The 13,899-nt window shown below is 54.9% G+C and overlaps 4 protein-coding genes across 4 annotated transcripts; 2 read left to right on the top strand and 2 right to left on the bottom strand.

The window, feature by feature from the left end:
- Window positions 1-31: 31 nt before the first annotated feature.
- BO70DRAFT_365023 (putative phospholipase A2 (PlaA)) lies at window positions 32-2,883 on the bottom strand. Its single transcript, XM_025543954.1, has one exon. The coding sequence runs from the start codon at window positions 2,834-2,836 to the stop codon at window positions 284-286; it is 2,553 nt and encodes an 850-aa protein (XP_025396222.1). The 5' UTR covers window positions 2,837-2,883; the 3' UTR covers window positions 32-283.
- A 463-nt stretch (window positions 2,884-3,346) lies between these two features.
- On the top strand, window positions 3,347-5,360 carry BO70DRAFT_298372 (EXO70 family protein; the record flags this gene model as incomplete). Its single annotated transcript, XM_025539603.1, has 3 exons — window positions 3,347-3,630; window positions 3,692-3,909; window positions 3,973-5,360. The coding sequence occupies 3 exons, from the start codon at window positions 3,347-3,349 to the stop codon at window positions 5,358-5,360; spliced, it is 1,890 nt and encodes a 629-aa protein (XP_025396221.1).
- A 549-nt stretch (window positions 5,361-5,909) lies between these two features.
- On the top strand, window positions 5,910-8,076 carry ade13 (adenylosuccinase ADE13). Its single transcript, XM_025543953.1, has 6 exons — window positions 5,910-6,779; window positions 6,846-6,962; window positions 7,020-7,092; window positions 7,149-7,198; window positions 7,352-7,409; window positions 7,481-8,076. Exons 1-6 carry the CDS (start codon window positions 6,090-6,092, stop codon window positions 7,729-7,731), a joined length of 1,239 nt encoding a protein of 412 aa, XP_025396220.1. The 5' UTR covers window positions 5,910-6,089; the 3' UTR covers window positions 7,732-8,076.
- A 1,649-nt stretch (window positions 8,077-9,725) lies between these two features.
- On the bottom strand, window positions 9,726-11,356 carry BO70DRAFT_373511 (uncharacterized protein; the record flags this gene model as incomplete). Its single annotated transcript, XM_025544917.1, has 5 exons — window positions 9,726-9,752; window positions 9,821-10,245; window positions 10,346-10,651; window positions 10,764-10,959; window positions 11,114-11,356. The coding sequence occupies 5 exons, from the start codon at window positions 11,354-11,356 to the stop codon at window positions 9,726-9,728; spliced, it is 1,197 nt and encodes a 398-aa protein (XP_025396219.1).
- Window positions 11,357-13,899: the final 2,543 nt, after the last annotated feature.

Here is a 13,899-nt window from a genome sequence, read left to right as displayed (position 1 = left end):
CTCATTTAAACCAAATCTTATATAGCTCTGTCTGTTTGTCTGTCTGCCTATCTGCAGTCTGTGGTCCATTATGAAATCTGTATGTATGCCTGTAAGTATTTATGCTATTTATGCCGTATGCCTAACCTTCACCAAAAAACTCCAATTACAATTAATTTACCAATGGATGGCATGCATCAGTTCATACCATCCATCCATCCATCCATCCATCCATCCATCCATCCATCCATCCATCCATCCATCCATCTACCAACCACCTACTCCCTTTCCATCAACTCACCACCTACAAAGGCACAAACCCCTCCATCCGCTGCCTAGCATCCCTCTCCTGCTTCCTCAACCTATCCGACTTCTTCCGCTCATACACGGCCCTCACCACCCTCTTAACCCGATCCTCACCCTGCGCGAAATTGGCCTTCGCCAGCCCCACCACCGAGTCGATCTGCTCGGGCGTGTAGACGAAGTTCCAGGTGGAGAGGAAGTCGTCGACCTCGGGGTTGATGGAGCCGGGGTGCGGGAATAGGGGTTTTGAGGTGTCGGTTGTGGTAGTGGGGGGTTTAGTAGCCGGTGATGGTGGTAGTGATGGTGATGAGGATGGCCTTGGACCGCGTTTGCGGGATAAGAAGCTGTAGGAATGGGTGTGAGGGTGGGAAGGGAAGTCCGGGGCGGAGGGGTTGGGGAGGAGAGGGAAGTAGACGACGGCGATTCCTGCGTCCGGGCGCATAAGGTGGAAGTCGGATTCGGAGCCGTCGGTGTCGTGCGGGTGGAAGAGGCGTTTGGACGGTGGGGGTTCCTTGCCCGAGACCATTTCTTGAGTGGTGCCGACCCAGATGTTGCAGTAGTCGAGGTCGGTCGGGGGAACGGGCTTGGTTCCTGGGGGGTTGGTGTCGGTGGTTGTGGTGTTGAGGTGCTTGCTCCGGTCTTGGGCCTCGGTGATCTTCTTGTCTAGGGCTTGTTGCGAGATGTTTTGGGGCTCACGCAGCGTTTCGGCGGTTTCCTTGGGTTGGTCGCTCGCTTGGGGCCAGCCGGCGCCGACGGGCCAGCCTTTGACGCCGCGTTGGCGGGCGTAGCCGTCGACGACGGAGAGCCAGTTCTCTCGCTTGATGTCTGCGGATGCGTCGAAGGCGACGATGACGTCGACGTCTCGGCCAGGTCGGAGCAGTGGGTAGATGGGCAGGTTGTTGCTCATGCCGGCGTCCATGAGTCGGAGATGTCGGCTTTGGAAGATGGACTCGGGGCAGGATGAGGGCAGCTGGTCTTTCATGCCTAGCACGTAGTTTGGTATGGTGGCTGGGTCGATGGGGTGGACTCGGACGAGATCCTTCGTCTTGCCTTGGATCAGGGAGTCGATCCCTCCGAGACCCGTGATGCCCTTGATTAAGGGACGGATCTCTTTGTAGTAGTGAGACAGTGTGGCGCAGAAAGCACTACCCCAAACGCCCATCAACGCGGGGACACGCAGCTCAGGGATGGGAGATATCTGCTCGGGCTTGACATTGACTCCGCCGTCGAAGTGTCTCCCCAGGGCCCACGTCGGTATACCAGCGCTGAGCTCCTCGCAGAAAAACTCGTACGGCGTGAACTCGAACCATTGGAACCATGCTTCACTTTTCGATTCCTTGATGAGGTCCTCGGGCTTCCCTCTTTTCTCGGCGTTTTCCAAGTTTTCGACCACTGGGATCTCGTGGCGCACGGCCGTATAGATAGGGAGCGGATGAGCCCCAGTCGCAAGATTGTACCTCTGGTTCGAGAGTTTCAGGTCTCTATCTGAGACTCCTAGCTCACCTTTAGGTACCAGCAGTCGGGCCGCCAGCAACATGCCGTAGATGTCCACCAAGCCAAAATCTGCACCGGGATCACCCTTAAGCTTTTCAACTAAGCCACCAAGAAGGTACTTGTTGGTTGGGGCATTGGTGAGCAGTTTGAGTGCTGCGGGTGGAAACGCCAGATGAATGCCCAGTCGATTCTTCAAATGGTCAACCTGCTTGTGGAAATTGCGCCCAGTAATGGAGGAGTGGTACAAGGTCTGCAGCCAGCAACTGCCGCTGACACCAGCTGTGTATGTGACACAATCCCATAGACCAGCCTCCTGAGCGGCCAGATATGAGCCGGTCCCGGCCACAAGTGCACGAAGCCCGCCACCGGAGCCGCACATGGCAATGATTGGGACATCGTCCGGGTGTATGTCGGTTTCGGGGATGTCTAGGTAAGAGGCCAGGGCCTTGATTGCATATTTTTGCCGCTTCTGCCTGTACGCCAGTTCTTCATCACAGAGACTATTTCCAACACGAACCTTAGCGGTTTGCAGTATTTCGGGATTAAGGTCTGGATCATGAGCCTCCTTCCAGATATCGTCCGCAAGGGAGCCCGGGGCCATTGACAGCTCGCGCTGGAGCTTTTGCACCGACAACGGAAGCAATCGGGTCCAATCCGGAGTGATATAGCTCTTGATGTGTTCCAGTTCAATCCATTCGGGGGAGCCGACAGCCTGCTTCACCTCTTCGAACTTTTGCAGGACATTGGTCCAGATTGAGGCCCCATCGCCATGGTGCGAGTCTGTCTTGGATTTCTGGCTCGAATTGCCCCGGCCCGAGTGTTCGGAGAAATTATTGGACAGGTTTTCAAAGGCCCGGGCTGGGCTCGTCGAAAAGAGGGCTTTTGGCTCAGCCTGCAGGAGCAATTCCTTGGTCGACTGGGCTCGGCCAGTGTAGAGTAACCCACCACCCAACGCGATCAGGACGGTCGGGGGAACAGTCCAGCGTAGACGCAGTGCCGTTGCAGCACCCATGTTGAGACGGGCACCACGTAGGGTCGGAGGGGCAGCGGAGGGCAGCATGCAAGTGCAAAGGCCATAACGGGGTGGCCAGACCACGACGATCTGCCAGTGCACTTTAAGTAAAAAAGGGCAAAGGCACGTTCCGACGGAGCGCAACCAAGCTTTGGATGGCCGCATGAACATGACGACATGTCACGTGGCCCAGCAGCCTGGGGCCTCTCGGGGCTGCAGACGGGCCGAGCCTGCTGTTTGGGGACTAGCGCGCATGGCGGAGACCCCGAAAAGGCCAAATGCGCGCCGCGGTTCGTCCGGGGAGATGAAGGAGCCAAGGAGGCATCCTGAGTCCCGATTGTGTCCCCGTTATGCTTGCTTCATGAGGCCCGGTGCCTCACCGGCTAGTTGTCCTTTCTCCCCCGCCCCCCTGCGCACTGCGTCCACGATCGAGATCTGTCCCGTCGGGCAGAAGACATGACATCACCTCTTTTGTCGCAAGTGTCTGATTACGAATCCTTGATTGCCTGACACCCTGATTGTGGGACCTGCCGATCGAAGTTCTTCCCAGCAATAGCCATGGTCGCTCCTAGGAATGCCGCGTACGCGGAGGAGAGCGCGGAGGTGGAGGTGCTGTACGCCAACCTCGAGAAGCTCAAGCTCCTCACCAAAAAGATCCAGGGCTCCATGAACCGGCTGGAGACTGGAGGGAACGTGGTGAAGCATGCCATCGGGCCGATTTACAGCAATACCCAATCACTCCAGATCACGAACAGCAACATCGACAAGGTCAATGAAGCGATCGAACGCCTTCGCCAGCCCCTCGATGCCAAGGGTCAAGAGGAGGGCATCATACATGCTGGGTATGCACTTTCTCCGTCGACGTCTGAACAGGGGCTGCTTCCGTTGCTGACTTCCGCGAAGACCCCAGAGCGCTGGCTTGTCGCAATATATCTCGGCCGTGAAACGGATCGAAAAGGCCCTGACGGACCTGAACGCAACCAATTTGAAGTCGAACCAGAAGGCTACCTCCGAATTCAATACCTTATTAGTTCTCGGAAACTCCAAGCTCCAGGACATGCTTCGCAACACGTTGAGCGACCATGTCAGTCCTATCGAACCACTACACTATTTGACGAAAGGTAGACTCCTCGGACACATGAACTAGTCAAATTTCAAGACTGACGTTCTTTGATTCACACCAGAACTTTCATTCCCATCGCTGCCTGACGAGACCATCGCGGAGTTGGGAGCTGTATGCGCTGCTATCGCCTCTGCAGCCAGTCACGGACCACAACGGGGTGAGGGCGGGAATCCCGCGCTCAAAATCTACGCCGAGATCCGGGGGCCTTACATCACCTCGAGCTTACAGAACCTTGCCATCGCATCGCTCAATACTGTCAAGCGGCGGGCTGCGGACGGCCCCTACAGGCAAGGCACCAACGGCATTGGGATCTACTCCAATGCGCTGGAAAGCTTTATATATACAGAACATGATATCCTGGTGCGGATTTTCACAGGTGACCAGCGGGGACTTGCTCTACAGGCAACATGTCGTTCGGCCTTGGCCGAGTACTCGCAGACACTGCGGGAGCTCAACCACTACATCAAGGCGAATCTTATGACGGACTGTTTCCTGGCCTTTGAAATCATTGAAATCGTCACGGCTATGTCCTACCGTGTGGAGTCAAAAACTGGCGAGCTCAAAAGCTTGTTCATCGAGGCTCTCCGGCCGGTCCGTGAGACGGCGAAGTCATCGCTATCCGAGCTGCTCGAGGAGACGAAGCGCAAGGCTGGGGGCATTGCCGTGCTCCCACCCGATGGCGGATCGGTGCCTCTTGTCGGCGAGGTCATGAGCTCTCTTACTACACTTACTGGTTATTCCGGACCGCTAGCATCAATTTTAACATCTCTGGGAGATGGCAACTGGCGGTCTACTTCCAGTGCAGCGCCCACGGCTCCCTTGGATGTCAGCCCCGATAGTTTGACGCTCCTGTCGCACTTTATCCTGGACATGATTGAAGCCCTCATGATTGCGCTGGAGGCACGTGGCCGGGCGCTCCATCGCTCCAAGGCAGTGCAGGGGGTCTTTCTATCCAATGTCTTCTGCACTGTTGACCGCTCTATACGGCAGAGTCCCGAGCTAGCTCGGTACCTGGGCTCTGCGGATAGCATCGCCCGGATTGACACCTTCCGGAAGCGCGCCACTTCCACCTATCTGGATGCGTGGAAGGAGACCTCCCATTTTCTTCTGGATGTGCAGTATACGTCTCGGGGCTCGGGCGGCAGGCCAGCCTCGGGCGGGGTGGTCGATTCTAGTGCCATCGTCAAATCCCTCTCGTCCAAAGACAAAGATGCCATCAAGGACAAGTTCAAGGCGTTCAACGCGAGCTTCGATGAGCTGGTGGCCCGTCACAAGGGCATGTACATGGAACGGGAGGTCCGGGGGGTTCTCGCCCGGGAGGTGCAGGCGGTTCTTGAGCCGCTATATGCGCGGTTCTGGGACCGCTACCATGAGGTTGACAAGGGCAGAGGCAAATATGTCAAGTATGACAAAGGCAGCCTGTCCGCACAGTTGTCTGCATTTCTATGAGAGGATGCTGGGCGTCAGGGGCGCAGGAATGCTGCCGATGATGACGATGGGGTTGTCTTGGCTCAGGCGACCGATTAGATATACCTTTGGATATATTCCTAATGTTTTAATATGAGCTGCTGTTGCTGAAGGCTGAACCTGTGCTATATAAACCGGAATCGTGGGGGAGGGGGGTCATGTGACGATAGCCCCTCCGGATGCGACGAGAACGTGACTGATAAGCGGAGACCCCGCCTGCGCTGCGCTGCCCGGCTTCAGCCCATCCCATACTTAGTCGCAAAATTTCCTCCTGCCCCCTCCTCCGCCTCACTCCACCCTCCCCATTTCTCCTCAATTCCCTTGGGATACCTCTCAATTCCATCTTCGCCAAGATGTCTTCCAGCAACGATGTCTACCAGACCCCTCTCAACTCTCGTTATTCGAGTGCGTCATCCCTACCCCCTCCAGCACCTCCAGCACCTCCGGCACCCCCTGCACCCCCTGCACCCCCGGGCCACCTCCTGCCCAGAAGTGCGATATCGGACTAACAGTGCTCGCGAATTTAGGTGATGAGATGAAGTATCTCTTCTCTCCCAGAAACCGTTTCTCGACCTGGAGACAGTTGTGGCTGTGGCTCGCCGAGTCGGAGAAAGGTATGGTGGTCTCCGCGGCCTTCGCCATCCATCCCCCCTCCACCGTCTAACCCGCACAGAGCTCGGTTTGCCCATCTCCGACAAGGCCATTGAGCAGATGAAGGCCCACCTCACCATCCAGGATGACGAGTTTGCGGTTGCCGCCGAGGAGGAGAAGCGTCGGAGACACGATGTTATGGCCCACGTGCACGCCTACGGCCAGGTCGCTCCCGAAGCCGCCGGAATCATCCACTGGGGTGCCACCTCGTGCTACTGCACCGACAACGCCGATCTGATCTTCCTCCGCGACGGTCTCGATATTCTCATTCCCAAGCTCGCTGTCGTCATTGACAAGCTGTCTGCGTTCGCTCAGGAGTACAAGGACCTTCCCTGCCTGGGCTTCACCCACGGACAGCCCGCCCAGCTGGTGACCGTCGGCAAGAGAGCATGCCTGTGGATCCAGGACCTGCTTATGGACCTGAAGAACCTTGAGCGGGCCCGCGATGACCTGCGCTTCCGTGGTGTCAAGGGCACGACCGGCACTCAGGCCTCTTTCCTCCAGATCTTCAACGGAGACCACGGCAAGGTCGAGAGGCTGGACGAACTGGTCACCGAGAAGGCCGGCTTCAGCTCGGCCTTCATCATCTCCGCCCAAACCTACACCCGTAAGATCGATGTCGACGTTGGTAACGCTTTGGGCTCTTTCGGCTCGACCTGCGAGCGCATTGGCATTGACATTCGTCACCTGGCGATGCTCAAGGAGGTCGAGGAGCCTTTCGAGAAGGACCAGATCGGCAGCAGTGCGATGGTGAGACAAGAAATTTCAAGAGCCAATGGGAGGCACAGGAAATGCTAACGAAGCTGGTCTGTGCAGGCTTACAAGCGTAACCCCATGCGGTCCGAGCGTCTGTGCTCTCTCGGAAGACACCTCCAGAACCTCCCCAAGGACGCCTTGGACACGTACTCGGCACAGTGGTTCGAACGCTCGCTGGTGAGACTGCCTGCGTGTTTCTTACTGTCAGGGACAATTGCTTAACCATGTGAATAGGACGACAGCGCCATCCGCCGTATCAGCATCCCCGAGCTGTTCCTTTCCGCTGACGCCTGCCTCATCCTTCTCAGTGAGTGTTTACCCGGCCCGTGTGCCCCCTGGGCCGGTCGCTGACCTTAAACACAGACAACGTGACATCTGGCTTCGTTGTCTACCCCGAAGTCATCAGACGCCATGTCAACGATGAGCTTCCCTTCATGGCCACGTAAGTCATTATCATACTTCTACTTCCACACTCAAGCTCTCTACTAACCACAATCACAGTGAGAACGTAAGCGTTTCATCACACCCTCCATTCACACTCAGACACCTAAAACTAACAACCCCAGATTATCATGGCCTGCGTGGCGAAGGGTCTTTCCCGCCAGGACGCCCACGAGGAGATCCGTACGTCCTCCACTTCCAGCCCCCTCACTGACGTGCTAGCCCTAACCAACGCCCTCTCTTCTCTCCAACAGGTGTCCTCTCCCACCAAGCCTCCGACAATGTCAAGAAGCTCGGCCTGAACAACGACCTGCTCGACCGGGTCCGCCGCACCGCCTTCTTCGCCCCGATCTTGGACGAGCTCGACGCCCTCCTTGACCCCAGCACCTTCGTCGGCCGCGCTCCCCAGCAGGTCGAGAAGTTCACCGCCACCGAAGTCAAGCAGGCTCTGCAGCCGTACGCGGCCCAGCTCGCCAAGGCCGAGACCTCCACCCTCCACGTATAACTGCACATCAAGTTAGCAGTAAAGTACGGTACCTAGGTAAGGTAGGGTCCCATGATGTTGTCTAGATACACAACAGAAGTGCAAGAAAGAAAAAAAAAAGAGTCTTTTATCAACAAAAAGCGATGTCGGGAATTGCTGTATAACTCCCATCCCCTTCCCCCAAATTTCTCTTCCACCTTCACTCCTTTCCCTGCAGCCAAAGAAAGAAAGATACTTAGAATCTATGTACAAGCGAGACAAACAAAACTTTTTTCGGCTTCCGGAACGAACATAATGATGTACATATACGATGGTCTTTGATGATAAACAACCAGGTATGCGTGGAAATGGAAACAGTCAGTCAATAAGGTGCCTAACCACCTAGGTACTGGTAGGCCTGAATGCAATGCAATGCGGATGCCATGCGATGCTATGCGGTCCGAGTCCTCTGCATGCGGACTATGGACACGTCTAAGTAGGTACCTAGTACCTACCTGCCTTAGGCTTCTTTAGGTTATCTTGACTGTATACCTCCAATCTACCTAGCATGCCATCCATACAACTCTACAGATTAACCATCCCGTAACTGACTGAACCCGATCCAACCCAATGTGCCAAGTCAGTACCACCTACCTACATAGATTGGAAGTAAGTATGTTACACAACAACGGCCCTCCCTCCCACAGGCAAGAAACCCCAGATCCAATAGCAAGCCCTCCCCTCCCAATTACCAATCGGAATACACTCTTCCAGGCAACCCATCGCATCGCATCGCAGCGCAAGTCCAGTCCAGTCCAGTCCAGTCCAGTCCAGTCCAGCCCATTCCATCGCATCGCATCCCGCCAGAACAAAAACAAAGCCACTGACCGCCCCGCCACCCAATCCCTTCAAGGACCCTCCCAAAAATAACGCGAAGGTTCAGCCATAGTGGAGTCCGTCATCTCAAAGAAGTAAAGAGGGGGGGGAGTGGTGGGTTGGGCTGGGCATATTGAAAGAATAAAATTAATAATAATAATAATAAATCATTATTATTATTATTATAACAAGAACAATAACACTAATGCTGAATGGCATTGTTGCCGTTTTTCCCGTTTTTCCCGTTTCCCGGATTTGATACAAGCACAACAACAACCGACAACCGGCAACCTAATTACGACCGCACCACACCAACGCGCACCGCTCCAAACCCCCCAGCCACTATAGTACTAACCCACCCACTTACTAGTACTAGTCGCCCCGACCAGACCGGGAAATATTGACGATCTTCTACGGAGTACGGATACTGATATTCGCTTTCGCCGTATAGTAAGTAAAATCCCAACCCGGGACTGTATAGCAGAATATTAATTACTAGGTAGGTTAGGGAGTTAGATTAATTTTGGTGTTGTGTTCCGTATGGTATAAGTGTGTGAGTGAAGATGGGTTTGTTGATGATGGGTGAATCACTTAGGGGGAAAGAGGGGGGGGGGGGGGGGGAACGCCTTCGCCAATTTATGCCAGTCAAAGGGGGAAAGGAAAGAAATACGGAGCCGTTGGGATATATAAGAAACAATAAGAAGAAAGAAAGAAATTTGAAGCCACGTCATTGTTGTTAAGTGGGGCAACCCAAAAAAAAAAAAGCAAAGTAGGAGCCGTTATATGATCCATCCATCCAAGACAAACTATCTGATTCTGGAACTGGAATGATACTTAACTTAGTATGAGGACATATAGCGTCCACCACGGGGTAAGACAGGGGAGGGGAGTGGGTGATAAAGGATGGATGATATATAGGCGGAGAACACGGACGCCGGTCATCCGTGGGACGAAAACAGGTCCAGAGTCGGCTAAACAGGAAAAGGAGCAACAAGGGAAAAGGAAAAGGAAAAAGCAGGTGAGGCGGTTTGAGGCGGACGTGCACACGTCCTCCCGACACCAGACGTATAATACTGAGCCGAGGAAGATTGCACGACACCGCGGCTTATCGCCGTACAACCAAAGTGGCAGCAAAGAATTTGAATTTTTTTTGGCATAGTCTAGAGGGTAGACAACCAGTTGAGAATCTGGAGCAGTAGGTGTTAATGCACCGCACATAATTTGAGGTATCTGTAGGCTGTAGGAGCTCACTCACCATCATCGCCTCCATCAAGGCCACCTTTTCCCCGTAGCGCTTGCCGTCCCAACTATCAGCCTGCAGGGTTGCATTGTACATCCCCAGCGCCTCCATGCCCCTCGTGTGCGCTTCTTGGATGGAATCTTGGGAATACTGCCAGCTGGTGGCGTGGATGTTGTCTCCCGAGTCCTGCTGGAGTCCAGGGGCTGTGGGGCCCACCCAGAGAAAGGGGGCGTTTCGTCCACTGGACTGAACCAGCGTGAGCCACTCGTCCATGCTACTTTTGGCCGTGGACAAGGAGTACGACGTGGAGAGGGAGACACTCAAGATGACGGGGACGGGCTTGTTCCGGCCAGCGGCTCGCGTCACTATACGGCGAAACCTCTCGTAGGCGCTCTTAGGGGCAGGGGAGCCGGCTATTGGGAGGAACGCATGGGGAACACCTGCCATCGGGTTGAGAGTCAGTGTTTCAGTCCATGAACGGCCGGTAGCCGATGGAGGAGTTGATGGGGGGGAGGGAGGGGGATGGACAGGTGGGCTTACGGGATGGACAGGTATAGGGCCGGTGAGCGGGTTTGCCACCGTTCGCGGCTGAGAGCTGATCGCTCGAAACGATGCGTAAGGGGAGACATGCAGGACTGGTGAACTGAGAGTCACAACGGCAATATTGGCCCTGGTCCTTTTTTATCTCCCACTCTTTCAGGGATCCGGTCGCCAGGTCCTCGCGCAGCAGAATGTTGAATCCGGCGTAGGCATCGGCCAGGGTGTCATCACCAATGAAGACGATTCCATCGAATTTCCGCAGAATGTCGCACACCTCAGCGCTGGTGAACCAACGGTAGGAGCAGCCTGCGTTATGACGGTTAGCCGTGCGTGTTACGAGAGGGGGATGTGGGCAGTTTGCCGCCCAGACGGAGAGGCCCGAGGCGACCCGGACCGGATCGAGGGCGGCACCACTTGCCTTGCGAGGTATACGCCGCGTCGAAGCCATGCCGGCCACCACTGCTCATGGCGTCAAGCAAGGCCTCGCGAGACTCGCAGTAAGACTCATCCGCGGACTGCGGCGGGTTGTAGAGGGACAGGGACGAGATGCCGCACTCCTGGCGGCCCACGTAGGAGGCCAGCAAACTATGTGCGAGACGGGTCCGGATAAGTAACTGTGGCCCCAGTGACGGCAGTGGAAAAAGCAAAGAGGGCGTCGGGGAAGCAATCCAGGGACTTACTCATGCGCGGATCCGGGGGAGGGAGGCGAGGGGGGTGATGGTGGTGGCTGCTGGGGTTGCTGGGAGGGGCGAAGGGGTAGTAGAAGACGTCTCGGATGAGCCAAACGATATAGAAGACGCCCAACACCCACAGGCAGGCCATCAGTTTGTACGTGGAGGATCGCCAAGTGACCCTACGAATCAGCCTCCGTCCGTTGGGCCCTTCGATCGGGCCGCGTCGCAGTGGAGCATTGCTGTTTTGCTGCATCCCGGAGAAGGGATAGGCGAGAGACTCGTTCATAGCGGATGATAAGCCCAATGATTCGCTGTGTGAGGCACGACGGCGAGACATATTGGGGTTGTTTACATGAACATGCAGCTGGGGAGGTAGTACAAGGAGAGAGATGGTCAGGGAAGATGCATCTGCTGCTGCTGAAGTAACCCTGGGTCCTTGTTTGCTTTAGGGGAGAGAGTGAGCGCCTGTTGGCCTGGCGTGGCAAGGAAATGGCCAGTTATGCTCGGACTGGACTGGATTACCAGGCGTGATCGATGGGTCCAGCCAGGGAGATCCCGAGGGGCTTCACAGATGAGGGGTGATGCCAATGGGGTCAAGGATAGTGGCGTGGGAGACGACGCTGCCTGCCACTGGGAGGGAGATTGGAGAGGGGCACGACTGGCGGCGTCTTGTTGGATGAATGGATGGATGGGGATATTCCTGTCTGTCTGGTCTTGTCTGACTCGACTCGACTGGACTGGACTGGACTGGACTGTGACCGTGACTGACTGACTCTCTCCGAGTGTCTCTCTCCTTGACTCTAGAGTCCTGTCTTGTGTCTCTGTCTGTGACTCTTTCTCTCTCTTCCCCTCTGTCTGTCTGTCTGTATGTCTCTGTGTATCTCTTTCTGCCTCTGATCTCTCTCTAGAGTCTTCTTTCTGTCCGTCTCCCGCTGGTTCCTCCTCTCTGCCGGTCTGTGGATCGAGATGCTGATCCCTCTTGGTAATCTCAGTGTCCTTTGACGAACCGACGTCTACTTCCCACGCGTTCGCGCCGGGGTTGTCCTCCGGGTGCGGTCTTTTCCCTTGGATCTTGGCTCCCCGGCTCCGATGGGGAGGGTCTTCCCCTGAATATTAACCAATACGAGGGGGTCCAACGCCTTAGCAGCACCGCGCGAGATTATAGAGAGGCAGGGAGATAGGTAGGGGAGGGAGGGGATTAGAAGAGGGGCTAATTGACCGGATCCGGGCAGAAGTTCGGATTCACTTCAGCATGAGTGCGAAAAAGGCAATGCTGGGAGGTGTTGGCGGATCCTCTCTATCGGGACCTGCCAATGAGTGAGTGCACCGCTCAACCCAGCCAGATAGTAGTGGTAGTAGTAGTAATGCGAATGGGACGGAGAAGCTGTGGCTCTCAGAGAGGGGGAATTAACAATAGGAATTGTCAAAGAGACCCCATCAAACACACAGAAAGGAAAAGAAACACTCCTTGAAACTCTCTCGATCCGTCTATAGTTGAGCCACACCACACAAGTTTTAAGTGTTTGAAAAGGGCCAAGGGAGGGAGCGAGGAAAAAAAAAAAAAAAAAAAAAAAAAAGACAGAACAACCCCTAAAAAAAATTTACATAGATAAAAAAAAAAGATAAACAATAAAATAAAATAATAAAAAAAAACCTTCTAGAAAAAAGAATTTCAAAGCCAAATTAGACAGAAAAACTCAATCAACAAATCAATCAAAAATCCATCAGCGAGCGAGGGGTTGAAGTTCATGCAGCGCAGGTTTGCATCATCCCCCCCCGATTTTTTTCGGGTTAGGAAAACGCCCACAGGGCAGCGGAAATAAAACACGGCCAACTAAAACCCAGCAGTGCCTCATTTAAAGCTGGGACATCCTGGGAAAGGATCCTCCTCTGCATGCAAAGTTGGAAACACACTGGTGGATGGGGCCCTCCGATCCATCAGTCCACAACAGGCATGCGCTATCACCATCGGCATCATCATAGTACATAAGAATGGCACCAGCCCACTTCTGACTCCCGCCCACACGCGCGCACGCACAAATAAAATAAAAATAAATGGGGGCTTATGGGTTTTCGGAGGAAAAAATTGGTCCGTGATATCAAGCCGGACGCTGTCCACTCACCTATTCTGGCAAAGCCCGTCCCTCACTAGTCTTGTCTGGTTCTGACACCGGGGAAACTTGTCCGGTCAGGTCAAGTCGCACGTTGCTCAACATCCAAGGCTTGCGAACAGCGAACACAGTTACACACACACACAGCATGCAACTATGGAAGAATAGCACGGAACAAAACCAAGGCTAAAACATAGAAAAGCGAAAGAAAAAGAAACGGAAAAGCAAGACACCAGAATCCCAGCCAGCGGTGTCGGTGCCCCCCCTCGGAGATTTAAACAAACACTTCACCGCACGGGGTGGTGGTGGTGCGGTGACGCCCAGTCAGAGCACCTGGCGCACGAGATACTCGAATTGACAATTAGTGCTCCGGTTGGTGGGCCAGACAGGTGTCAGAAAAGTTAACGAGACTCCACTGGCAAGAAGGTTTCGGGCGGAAGACGTGCGAGCAGCTGGACTGGAGAGTAGTCTGGAGACTGAGAATGAGACCAGGACGGGGTTTGGGAATGTAAAGACGTTGCGAGACTGGGAATATCCCCCAGCTTTATCACTCAGAGCACCGCCCGGGGGGGGGGGGAGCGGAGGACGGGCTTCAGCCATCAGGGCCCGTCCATCGTTCTCTCCAGCCTAGGGAGGGGGGGATTAAAGGGGTAGGGGTAGGGGCAGGGGGAAGGGGAGGGAAAAAGGTCGGTAAGCCAGGCAAAGTCGTCACATCGAATCGGGCTCTACCAACGTCAGAAGTCGAATGGAGAGAGCACGAGAAGATCGA

Source organism: Aspergillus heteromorphus (genome assembly GCF_003184545.1).
Source record: "Aspergillus heteromorphus CBS 117.55 chromosome Unknown BO70scaffold_27, whole genome shotgun sequence".
In the NCBI taxonomy this organism is placed as follows: Eukaryota; Fungi; Ascomycota; class Eurotiomycetes; order Eurotiales; family Aspergillaceae; genus Aspergillus; species Aspergillus heteromorphus.
This window is presented reverse-complemented; position numbering and strand designations above follow the sequence as displayed.